Source organism: Mustela lutreola, chromosome 10 (genome assembly GCF_030435805.1).
Source record: "Mustela lutreola isolate mMusLut2 chromosome 10, mMusLut2.pri, whole genome shotgun sequence".
NCBI lineage: Eukaryota > Metazoa > Chordata > Mammalia > Carnivora > Mustelidae > Mustela > Mustela lutreola.
Genome location: NC_081299.1, coordinates 100528796 through 100542598, shown reverse-complemented (window position 1 = coordinate 100542598; position 13803 = coordinate 100528796). Strand labels below are relative to the sequence as shown.

The following is a 13803-nucleotide window of genomic DNA, read 5'->3' as shown; positions in this document are numbered from 1 at the left end:
AAAAAAAAAAAAAACCTTGGCCTGCAGGCTGTATTTTGCCAACTCCTGACCTAAACAAAGTGACTAGGTGTGATTCAAGTAGCAGCAATCAAGTCCCTTTATGCATAAAGGAAGGGACTCTCTCGATTTGTAATCTCAAGGTGTACATAATATATCATCGTAGAGCTGATGGAGGCTAACATTCACCCAACATGGAGAAACTAAAAAACAAAAGGACAGAGGTGTATATTATTAACAATCACATCTAAGATGTGAACTTAGTCAAGCCAAGCTTGAAGCCCTCATTTAGAGCCACTAAGCTAATAAATTTTTTTTATCAACTAGCTTGAACTGCACTTCTCACAACCCAAGGAGCTCCAAGCTACGCAACAGCAGAGTATTTAATTTATAACAGTTTTCAACAGTGGACTGTTGTATATCAAAAATCTATTCAATTATCAGTATACTATTCAATAAAATATTCCTCAACTTGGTTTTTTGCAGCTTGCATTATTCAGAAACCAAAACCAGGCAAAGACATTACAAGGAAACTGAAAACCAGTATCTCTCAAAAACACAGATTCAAAATTTCCTAATGAGGGATGCCTGAGTGACTCAATCGGTGAAGGGTCTCCCTTCAGCTCAGGTCATGATCCTAGAGTCCTGTGATCAACTCCTCCATCAGGCTCTTTGCTCAACAGACAGCCTGCTTCTCTCTCTGCAGGCTGTTCCCCTGCTTGTGTGTTCTTGCACCTGCTCTCTCTCTCTCTCTTTCCCTGGCAAATAAATAAATAAAATCTTTAAAAAAACAAAACAAAACAAAACACAAAATTCCTTAACAAAAATCAGCAATAGAGAGAGGATACTGCGTAATGATCAAGAACAGTTTAACCTACAAATTGAAGACTGATTAACATTCAAACATCAATTAATGTAATTCAGAATAATATAAAAGGAAAAACATCAAACAATCATTTTTATGCCGGTAGACAAAGCACCTGACAAGATTCAACACCCATTCATGATTAAAAAAACTCTCAGTAAACTACAAGGAAATGTCTACAACCTAAAAAAAGGGGGATCTTCAAAAAACTTATAGCTAACATCATACTTAATGGTAAAAGACTAAATGCTTAACCCCTAACGTTGAGATCAAGTATGTCCATTCTCACCATTTATTTTCAACAATGTACTGGAAGTCCTAACCAATGTAACCATACAAGAAAAAGAAATAAAAAGCATAAAAATCAAAAAGGAAAATGGAAAAGGACCTCTATTCACAGAGGACATTACTATGTATAAGGAGAATCCTAAGCAATCTAAAAAAGAAAAGTCCACAAGAATAAATGACTTCAATAAAGTAATAGGGAAACAAGTCCAGAAAGCTAAAATCAAATATATTTCTATATGCTAGTAATAAGCAACTCCATTTATATTAGCATCAAAAACATGAAATATTTCAGAACAAATGTAACAATATGTACAAGAATTATATACTGAGAACTATAAAACACTGCTGAGAAACCAAAGAAAACCTAAATAAGTGGAAACATGTAACATGTTCATGTAACACTGGATACTGTTAATAATTCTTCCTAATACATCTACAGATTCAATAAAATCCCAATCAAAATCCAGCAACCTTCTATTTTCATAAAGAAGCTAATTCTAGAAAGGCAAAGGACCCAGAAATGCCAAAGTAATTTTTAAAAAGAACAAAGTTGGAGGATTTAACCTGACATCAAAGCTTACTATAATTTAAGAATTCAATATAGGGTCCTACTGGCATTAAGGGTTATGGAATAGGTATGAGTCCAGAAAGGGGCTCAACAACTACTGATTTTATCATTGGATCCTGAACAAAAGTGCCAACGTAATTCAACAGGAAAAGGATAATCTTTTCAACAAATGATGCTGAAACGACTAGAATGCCCTATGGGCAAAAACTGAAGCACGGCCCTTACTTCAGACAATAAACAAAAAAATTAACCAGCAACAGATCACAGACAAAGGTTAAAATTAAAACTAAAATATGTGCCCATACAAATACTTGTACACAAATGTTCACAGCAACTTTAACCATAACAGTCAAAACCTGGAACAACTGTTGAACAAATGTTCAACAGGTGAATAAATAAAACAAGTTATGGTATACCCATATAATGGAATACTACTAAGGAAAAAATGACCTTCATGTGCAATCTACATAGGTTAATCTCAAAAAAATTATGCCACGCAAATGCCCAGAAACAAAATATCACATACTTTTGTACTTTATGATTCCATTTGACTGAAACTCTAAAAAAGACAAGCAACCTATAATAATTAAAAGTAGATCAGTGTTTGCCTGTGACCAAGGAATCGGGTGGACTGACCAAAGAGGGGCTCAAGAAAAACATTCTGAGATTATAAATATCTTGATAATAGTTGTTATACAGGTATATACAGCTATCAAAACCCATCAACAAGCAATACTCTTAAAATAGGTACATTTTATTTTTTACAAAATCATGTCTCAAAAAGCTCAATTTTTTTTAAATTTTATTTATTTGGCAGAGAGAGAAAGAGCACACACAGAAGCAGCAGCAGGCAGAGGGAGAGGGAGAAGCAGGCTCCCTCCTGAGCAGAGAGCCCAGCATGGGACTGGGATCATGACATGACCTGAGCTAAAGGCAACTGTTTAACCAGTTAAGCCACCCAGGCACCCTTCACCAATTTTTTCCATTTATCACTGTATTTTGAAATACAGTCTATAGGGCTAGTTCTTAATTTCTAAAAAAGGTTTAGGTATGTACCATATTCCCCTACAGTTAGCGATAATTTAGCTCTTTTATGCCACTACCTCAGCATACACTTATATTTCTCTGACCCGCATCCTCCCAATGTAATTAACATGTTTTTCTTGTAATTATTATATTACCTTATGCAACTTTTGTTTGCCCTGCTTTTAATTAGTTATCTGAGGGCTTCGGGTTTTGTTTGTTTGTTTACTTAAGTTTTTAATGTAGTAATTCTGAATTTACTTCCAAATTATAGATGAGCTCCAAAACCTGTCTCAGTATATATCCAACACATCAGATAAACTATCAGTTCCATTTTATTCTGATATATCCTTCCTGAAGCTCTCTATCCCTCCTGTTCTGACCTCGACTTCTGTTCTCTCAGCCTGAAGCACAGCAGTCACCCTGCTGAGTCCCTTATTCAGAATCCTGAGAATCCTTTCTCTCTCTAGTGACAGATCCCTTGTTGCCAAAATCTCTTCTCTTCCTATTTTTGTGCTGAAGCATATTTTTCAATAGCAATCTGAGAAAATGACTAAATTTACCCTCAGATTTGATTCACAATTTGGCTGAATATATAATTTTCTAAGCTACTGTTCCACTCTCTTCCAGTTTCCAGTATTATGGCTGAGGAATCTGAGGTGCCATTATATACAATCCCATCTTTTTTTTTTCCTCTGTAAATGTTTAGGATCTGTTTTTGAATGCTTATTTTTCTAAAATTTCAGTAGGAATCTTTTTTTTTTTTTCTATTTTTTTTGCTCATTGTTGTTCCATGTCTGGTAGGTCCTTTCAATCCCCAAGACCCACATTCTTTAGTTTCAGCCAGTTTTTTTAAATTGACTTCTTCTCATCTATTTTCTTCATCTAATCACTTGTCAAATGTTCCTGACTAATCTTACCTTCTTGTTTGCTCAATCTCTTTGTTCTACTGAGAGATATGTTCAATTTTATCTTCCAACTCTTCTACTGAATTTTAAAATTATATTTTTTTAATTTCTAAGAGCTCCTTCATATTCTATAAATGTTCCTTTTCATAACCTCCTGTTCTCATGAGTTCCATTTTTTTGTCATGCCAATGACAATTTTTTTTTTCTTTTTTGGTCCTCCCCATATTGTTTCTATATTCTCTGAATTCCTGAATTCTTCCATCTGTTTTGTTTTCTAATGTAAGAAACTTTCCTGAAATGCCTAGTGATCTTTGGTTTGTTCTTCACATCAGAGGGAGGCACTTACAAGATAATTAAATGCTGTCAGTGAATGAGCCAAACTTGAGCTGAGCCTCATCTTAGGGACTACAGGTGAACCCAGGGGTTTTCACTGAGGAACACTCTAGATCTTTTCTCTTGGGCCAGTCTCCCCAGAGAAGTCTGCCCGTCTTCTGCTTATTGAATATGAAAACCTGGCTGCCAGAATTCGGAGAGTTGAGCAGGAGAAAGTGGTCTCAATATTCAGAACACTTTTCACTTATTCCCTCCTCTCTGACCACATTTTTTGGTCAGAATACCAGCCATAACTGGTATTCCCCAAATTCAGACCTCTTCTAATTTATCCCTCAAAAAGCTACAGTATACTCTAGTCTTCTGTTGGGGAAGGGAAGGCAGCAGCTAGGATGCCTAAGCTGGAGAACTGGAGATCTAAGAGTTATGAGCACTTTTTAAAATGTTCAAATAATCCCTTTCTAATGTCATTTTATACCCCTTCCTTTAGAAGTAACCATTGTCTCTAATCCTTGAAACTTTCAGGTATTCCTCAGTTCACATCATCTTGTCTCTTGTTAGTTTCTTCCCCTATAAGCTTAAGGTTCAACTTTCTCTGCCTGCTAAGCCAGTGACCATAATGTTTAACAGGAGCCTACCTGTACAGGAGGTCTTAAAATGTTTCATGTTGACTTGTAAGAACACTGGATATATGGATATTAAAGGGTTAACTCACCAGGTCTAGGCTGTCCAAACCCTGTACATTCCAAAGAAAGATTTGCCCTGTGCCAGACTCCTAGAAAATAACCACTAAATCTTATTACCCTGCCTTTTAGAGTACCTTCGATTAAGTGTAGCCTTGGGCCATGTGAACAGTTTCTGCTTACAATGTGATTTATGGTGGGGGCCTTGGGTTACATGATATCAGCCTGACCTCTTGGAGGTGTTAGAGAACTAAGGTCAGTCACGCCTACATAATGAACCTCAAATAAAAGCCCTGGACAGCAAGGCTCAGGTGGACTTCCCTGGTTGACGATACTTCCTTACCATACATCATTGCTGGACACTTAAACACTGTCCATACCACTCCACCGAAAGGGGACAGCTAGAAACTTGCATCTGGTATGTACTGGACTCTCTCATATGGGCCTTTCCTATTACTAATTTTAATCTGCATGCTACTGCTGCAATAAACCCAAACCATGAAAACAACTGCTTTGTTGAGTTCTGGGAATACTTCCAGTAAATCACTAAGGCTGTGGTGGTCTTGGGAGTCCCCTAAACACACACTGTTATTTGAATTATTATGTACATAGGAAAGTGTTTCAATAAATTCTAATTACATCTAAAAACTAGCAGGTCAGTCATCTCAGGAAAAAAAAAAAAAAATCTATCAATGTTTCTCAATACAGTCCAAATAAAGTGCCTACAGCAGCCAGCACATTAAGACAGTCTCCAGAGCTGAGGTAACATCAGAGTACAGCTCTAGTTTGATTCCATTAAGGTCAAGGTTTTATAATAATTCATAAGACCAAGCTTTACGTACCTGCTAAGTCTTTCATAATCATTACTAGAATATTTCCAAATAGATATTTAACTATTCGAACTAAACTTACCATCTTCTTTTATGATAAATAATCCCTTTGAAATATTGCTGATGCTGTTACAACCTGACAAAACCTTTTTCTTCACAGGCAGTACTTTTACCAAGAATCAGCAGGAGTTCTAGTTAACAAAACTTAACTGTAGTATTCACTAAATTCCGCCCCCTCCCTACACACACACACACATACCATGGCATTCTCTTTATCTCCAAATAATTCCTAGAATAACAATTTGAAAGACTTCTGAGACTAAACATTTAAAGAATCCTGAAGTCAATCGGTCCCCATTCTTTAATCTTTTGAGACTCTTTGGAAGATATCTGCAGTAAGGGCAGAAGGGTTTGATGACCTATTCTTTAAAAGATGGCAGATAAAATGCTAATTTTTCAGAGGCATGTTTATGAGGAGATTTGCATAGTATCTAGCAGAGTCCCTTGTAACTAAACACTTCAGAAATTTCTTATTCAATGATAAATTATTTACAGATCTATTCTCCATTATTTATAAAATGTTGGATATCAAAAGCTCCCTCAACAGAGAGTGGTATAATGATCCAAACAACATTATATCAAAATTTCAAGTGTCCAATAATTATTTTATAATCCCTATTAAGAAAGATTATTGCCAACTTGGAATCTGAACTATGAGCATGACCCCAAAACAAACAAGAACAAAGTATGACACCATAGATGATACAAAGGCATATACATTTAAATCTAGTCAAATACCATAACCTCTCCACATCATAAATCTTGTTTTATTACCTCTTTAATTTTTTCCCTTTTCTTTCTTATGTCATTATCTTCTGGGTCTCCACCATTTATTCCTATTAGATTTGGTATAGGGACTGGTGGCAGTGGCTTCTTCTCTTTTGCCTTCATCTCTTGGACTACCTTATTTTTCTCCGTCTGAATTTCTGCTCGAATTTCCTCTCTCGACTTTTTTAATTTTTCTTTTGCTTCTTCCAAGGCCTTCTCGTGATCTGCTCGAATTTTATTTCTCAAACGTTCCTCTTCTTCCCTATAAGAGAATAAAAAAAGGTCTGGTAAGAATGATCCTTAAGAACTTCAATCTTTGAACCTAAAATTTAAAGTTTCCTGAGCCAAACCCTGTTAGAAGTTTCGTACTCCAGCCATTAAAAGGTAAGGATGATCTGTGAAAGAGACTCAGATATATCTGCCCAAATAGGATAAATATAACTTGTTATAAGCCCTGGATGCTGAAGACAAAACACTTTACAAGGTGGAAGAGGGAACCTAGAAAGAAAGTTACAATTGCAGGAGCAGTGAGAACAGAGCAAAGAACAATCAGTAACTTATCAGAAGACATGAAGAAAGAAAAGGGAGGGGGAGGGAGGAAAAAAGAAAAAACAGAGCAAAAACAAAACGGGGGAGAGAAAATAAAAACAGAATTAAGTATGGGGAAGGGACAAAAATATAAATACAGGGTCAAGGAAAGTGATAAGTGGAAAAGAGAAGATCTAGGGAAACTTTTCATTTATTATTATTAGTACATGATATGCTTCTAAAACTTTTATATTTTGAAAATCCTACAGATCTTAACACAATTCCCAAGTGTTGTGGGAATTGAGAACAGATTCCAATTCAGTAGGTCTCTATGAAACCCATGACTGTGTTTTACGAAGAGCTCCTCTGATGAATTCTGGTATGCACACAGGTTTGGACACCACAACCGCAGTGGACACTTAGAGGGTTTTCTACCCTGGCCTACTTTTGTGAGAGCTTAATCTTCTCTCCACTTCTACCCCCATCCACATGAATGAATACAGGAGTGGTAGTTACTGTTTTCGACATCAGCCAATGATGACTGCTCTAAGGGTAAATATCTCAGTAGTCACCAGAGTCAACTCTCTAGACATTCAATTCAAACTCTACCGGACCTACAACATTGCTGTTGGAAACAGAAAATGGAACAGCCAGTTTCTTAAGAAATTCAATATGTAATTACCACAAAATTCAGCAACTGCACTGGAAATTTATCCCAGCAAAGTGAAGGTGTATGTTCATAAAAAACCTATTCATAAGCCCATCACAAAAGGACAAGTACTATATGATTCCACTTATGTGAGATATTTAGGATAAACAAAATCCTACAGAGTAGAATAGTGGTTCGTTGCCATAGGATGGGGGGAGAAAGGGAAATGGGAAGTCACTGTTTTAAGGGGTAGAGCTTCAGTTTTGCAAGATCGAGAGTTCTGGAAATGGTCACAAAACAATACAAATGCATTTAATACCAACACACTGTACACTTAAAATTAGCTAAAGTATTAAGTGTTATGTGTATCCTAGCACAATTTCTAAAAAACACTGGAGGGAAAATCCTATACAGAAATGTTTATAATGACTTTACCCATAATGGGCAAAAACTGAAAACCACTGAGGTATCCTTCACCAAGTAAATAAACAAATCACTGTTTATACTGTGGTCTAGCCACACTATGGAATACTACTCAAAATAAAAAGAAACTATTCATACACACTTGAATGAATTTCAAAGGTATTACTCCGTGAATGAAAGAAGCCCATCTCAAAACATTACATTCCACTTTATTCCTTTTACATGACATTCTCAAAAAGACAAAAATCTAAGGATGGTGAGTAGGTCAGTGGTTGCCAGGAAGTATGGTTGGGAGAGAATTACCGTTAAAGGAATAACACATAAGAGAGTTTTGGGGGATGAAAGCATTGTTATGTAACCCAATTATCGTGATTATGGGAATACATATATGTGTTTAAAAATCACAGAACATCCAGAGAAAAATACCAGTTTACAGCCTAATATTAAAAATAAAATGTTAAATGTTTAGAGAAAAAACTGGATTGCTAGCAGTAAAGAGGGGCTGATGAGGGAAACAGGAGAGACCACCAGAGACAGGGCAAAGAGGCACCTGAAGGCAGGGAGAAAGAATCCACGGGGCCTCCAGACAGAGTGGAGGTGGGAAGACTGCAGCAAGGATAAGCCAAAGCTGGCCCGTGGGTGAATTCATGAGCAATTCTGGGCTGCTCCGTTCAGGAGACTCGGGCAAAAAAGGGCATCGTCTGCCTTCCAAACTGCCCCCCTCTCCTTACCAACAGAGAAACACTGTGCCCAGCCCACAAATAATGCGTCTATGTCAACCAAGTCTCTCTCAAATGCCCCTGCAGCTAGAGGTGATCACACAACCCTATTCCAACCACAGAGGCAAAGGAGGACTCTAGGAAATAATTTCCTTTTGGAATTAAAAAATGGACAGAACCATTTGAGAAAAGGGCCCGTTAGCTACTAAGACCAAACCTATCAAAATACCTACTCCTATCTTCAGCTGTGGTTGTGATGCCTAAAACTGTGACAGCCATTTTGCAGGCAAAAGGCTCAGGGATAAATGAACAACATCATTCAGGAAAAGAAAAGAAAGACATAAAGTGCTGCTGATATCATTAGGTTGCTACCAGGGCCTTCAACTGCCAGTCTCCAGATTTCGGGGTCTATGAAGCTGAACCAGTTAGGTGTTCTGTCACTTCCACCTGAGAATGTTCCCAACACCCTCACTTAGTGAGCAAACAATGCACACAGTGAGGAAAGCAGTAGGCCTGGGACTAAGTCCCAAAGAAGAGTACCATCAAACAGGAAGGACTAGTTCTTTCAAGGGCAGAGACTGATGAGTGGGAGAGACTCCGTCAGGAACAATGCTTCCCCTTTATAGCTCCAAGCACCATGTTACCACTGAAAGGCACATGGAAGCCCCCACCATGTGTGCAATGGCTCACCTGGGCATCACTTTAGAAGCACCCTCATGCACCAGCAAACCTCCACCAACAGCTGGGGATTACATGCCGCCTTCTCGAGCCCACCCTAAGGGCCACAATACATTCACTGTCCCTCTCCAAAGCTTCACAATGCACATGGGTATTGTAAAGGCTCTGCGAAGTTCTGCAATAAAGGTGCCTAGCATAATACTGCCCAACCTTTTTTAGTCACAATCCCCTTCTAGCACACCCCTTTTAGCATGCCATGAAACACTGTCACAGATGAATATTCTCAAACTATGCTATCAGCCAACTAAGGCTTTGGTAGAACCTGCCACTTTTTCACTGTGTGACATTAGATGTGTATCACCTCTCTGAAGCTTCTTTTCCCATCTGTGAAGAGTATCCCCACCACCCTTACAAGACTGTTATGAGGAATGGATGAGATGACACAGGAGTCTAAGAGTACAGAGAAGTCCTTATCAACACAAGTTTCCTTCCTTCCCTTACCACCTATCCTCTTCCTCACCACACACACACACACACACAGAGCCATTTAATGATCAGGGATAACATCATTGTCCTCAGACACCAGGGACCAATACCCAGGGACACCTTGCAACTTTTCAGCATCCCTGCACTGAATGACATAACACTTATGGGCAAACCTACAAGGATTTAGAGGGCACCAAATGCTCTTAAAATGTGGCTCACCTCCTGCAGAACTAGCAGAGAACTATGCCCTCTCTTTTCCATTCCTGACTCCTTTGCCCATATGCCCATAACAGCAGCTGGGGCCTTCAAGATCACCTTAGAAATAAAAGGCATAATGAGCATGAGTACTGGGAAGCCCATTTTCATTCACTATTTTTACTAATTAAATACTAATAGCAATGATTCCTCTAAAAGCAAAGAAGTATATTTGAGAGCAACATGTATATGTAAACAATCTTCAAATTACACAGTTATTTTTAAAAATTAAAAAAACTGAACCATCTAAATTTTAGTACTCTATAAGAAAGCCCCCAGTCACTTTACCCCACTTTTGCTATTGTTATGGCATCCAAACGTTGTTCAGCAGAACCTATACTGTTGCAATACTTGTGTGGTCTCATTCAGAAATATTTTGAAAACCTAAAGATCTATAAATTTGCATCTGTCCCTCAAAATAATTTTTTGTTTAGCAGTTTAGTGAATACAGTCAGCATGGAATAACCACCATAACTTGGAGTTCAAAGAAAGACCAGTCTAGTCCTCATCAGGAACTCCGGAGTCCCAAGGAACTGAGCTGAATCTCCCATTAACTGGGTGCCGAGAAGAGTCATTTTATAGTTGAGGACAAAAAGCACCCAAGGTAAAAGTACTTAATCCAAAGGCCAGGAGACAATTCCTTTCCAGCTCTGCCCCAACTTACTCTGCAATCCGACACAAATCATTAAAAACCCACAAGATCAGTACTTTCTGGGTAAACACATATTAATACTACCCCAACTACACCACTTGGCTACTGGTATCCAAGGTAAGTAGAAGCACTTCATAAAATGTAACCATTAATTATATCAAACACCCTAATCTCTCTGATAGTTTTCTTCTCTCTACATACACATATCAAATTTTTATTTTCATTTTGGTCTCCTTTCAAGGGGCTCTTCAAATTTTTAGTGGCCAAATTTCCAGATTTGCCATTACACCAGCTAAATCAACTCTTTTCACTTAGTTCATCTTTTACTTATGTATTTTGAAGATTTTTTGTAACTTTGATATCTTCAACAGATATCAACGTTGAACTTGCACCTGTATATGTTTCCGCTACCTTTCCATCAGTGCCTTTTATCTTTCTGTGCAGTAAACAATCTGCCCCATCCAAAGAGAAGTCTGGCCTTTATCATACCTCAACTTCTGGGAGGTTATCTTTCATATCTGACTAAAGCATTCTTCTTCATGGTGAGTGCTGGCCATACCCAACCTTAGGGTGGGGCTGGCCACATCTGAGAGTCCTAGAGTTAAGGCAGGCCACACTAGAAACACCAACTCTATGACTTTGGGTGAGGGTTCTGGGTAAAACAGTTTTACTGAGAATGAGTTCAATCATGTGGGCAATCAATTAATTGCGCCTATTTAACAAAGCCTCAATAAAAACTCTGAATACCTGGTTAGCAATACATACTGGCACACTCTGTGGGGAGAAGACACTAGAAGCTCCACATATGGAACCTTCCTGGACTTTACCCAATGTGCTTCCTCCTTTGGCTGACTGTAAACTCTATCCTCTCCCTATAATCTATAATTCTTCTGTAAGTTTAACAGCTTTCAGTTAAGCTCTATGACTGCTAGCAAATTACCAAACCTGAGGGTGGTTGTGGGAGATCCCTGAAATTGCAGGTGGTGTCAGAAGTGATGTTGTCTTGTGGAGAGATGAAACTTAAACTATGAAGCTAGGCTAACTCTGGACACCTTCCAAGGCTTCCAATAAAATCCAGTCTTACATATACTGGTTCTCATGAAATCTGAAATTGCTTTCTACCAATTACATCTTTATGTGTAATATTTAACTCACTTTTTGATACCCTATACATAATGTAAGGACTTGTTGTTGTTGTTTTGTTTTTGTTTTGTCCTTCCATGCACCCTTGGTCCTTGAAAAGCAAAGGCAAATGACAACAGCTATTGTGGCTTAAATCATGTAAGACACTGGTTTAGTCAATGACTTAGATTATCTTATTTAATTCTCACACCAATTTATGAGGTACCCTCTATTAAGCACTGTTCTCCATCTTATTAGAAAAATACTATGGCACAAAGAGAAAAATTTAGTAATTTGTTCAGGGTCATAGAGCTAGTAAATAGAGAGCCTAGACACAAGCATATGCATTTTGACTTCTTAAACATTTACGCAAATAGCACCTTTCATGTAAGAGATGAATTGTATTTAAGACTTTGTCTCTTGCTGTGTAGATACAAACACAATTTCTCAATCTTTCCTCCCTTTTTCTTTCATCCTATAGCCCTCACTTTTTAGCTAAACACATGCTCCTGCTAAAAATAAAATCTATTTCTCAGACTCCCTTACTGAAACTGCCCTATAGAATTTGTGTGATCACAAATAAGCTTTTATCTTGCTTAAGCCACTGTTGTTTTGTGACTTTTATGCTTGGTAAAATGACCTAATATTAACTGAACTACTCACTCTCCAACCAAAATGTTCTCTTTCCCTGAGGCTTTCATTAGTATCTGAGGGCTGATTTGCCAGAAAGAAACTCATCAGGTGATAAATTTCCCTCTCCAATTAGAGTACTAAAATAAGTCATGTTTGGAAACATTCTGAAGGGCAAATACAATCCTCAATTACATAAGGATACTATAAAATTACATTGAAGTCTTATTTGGCAAAGATTGAGGGGGATATACAAATACTCTCTCCCTCTCTATGCTTCACCTAAGGAACATGAAGTTTCATCCATCCTTAAAACTAAATCAATAAAAACTTCCCTCAAAACTGCCTGTGTCCACCTTTACCAGTGCCCCCTTCCTTCTATCACTATACTTTTTCAAAAACACACTTGCCATTTCTACTTTCCTTAACCTCACATCACGCTTCTATCCATCACAGTTAAAAACTGATAACCAAGTTTATCCATCCTTTGAAACCACCTCTTCCTCACACTTGCCTTTCCAACAAACTAATCACAGGTTTTACCACAACCAGTTGCCCCAAAAATGTCGTATTCCATCTCCACTTCTGTTAAAGAGTACTCTATGTACTCTTCCTAGTCAACATCAACCAACTGTATTTTCTCAACTATTATATATACATGTGTGTATGTGTGTGTATATATATATATGTATATATACATACATACATATATACATACACACACACACACATACACACATAGTCAGCCTTTCCCAGGTTATATATATATGTGTGTGTATATATACGTGTGTATATACATATACACACACATGTGTGTGTGTCAGTGTCCACATTGTCCATGTTATACATATACATATACATACATACACATGTATACATATATACATACATATGTATGTATGTATGTCCACACATGTATGTCCACATATATATGTATATACACATACACACACATGTACACACACACACATATATAACCTGGGAAAGGCTGACTGTGTGTGTGTGTGTGTATATATACATATACATACATATACATACATATATATACATACACACACACATATACAGTCAACCTTTCCCAGGTTACTAAGTACTCCAAATCCAAATTCTAACAATATGTAAGACATTGCCATCGACTATTTGCCAGTCCGACATGTCCAAAACAGAAGTGAATGATTAATATGGAAAAGGGACAATCATACAGGCTAAGTTCATTCACAAACAAGATTTTTTTTGTTTTAAAAATATCAGCAAAGTTAACAACAATAATAAAACATGGAAAAAATAATTCATCATAACTATTATGATCAGTTATAATCATAACTTACTCCAGAAACAATA

The 13803-nt window shown here is 37.4% G+C and overlaps 1 protein-coding gene across 2 annotated transcripts in view; it reads right to left on the bottom strand.

Annotated features, from left to right (window-relative positions):
- The window catches only part of MAN1A2 (mannosidase alpha class 1A member 2), a 195967-nt gene that overhangs the window by 137307 nt on the left and 44857 nt on the right, over window positions 1–13803 (bottom strand). For both annotated transcript variants that reach the window (XM_059137472.1, XM_059137471.1), the window contains exon 2: window positions 6327–6582. In XM_059137472.1, coding sequence (XP_058993455.1) covers window positions 6327–6582 — 256 coding nt within the window. The remainder of the gene's footprint in view (window positions 1–6326; window positions 6583–13803) is intronic.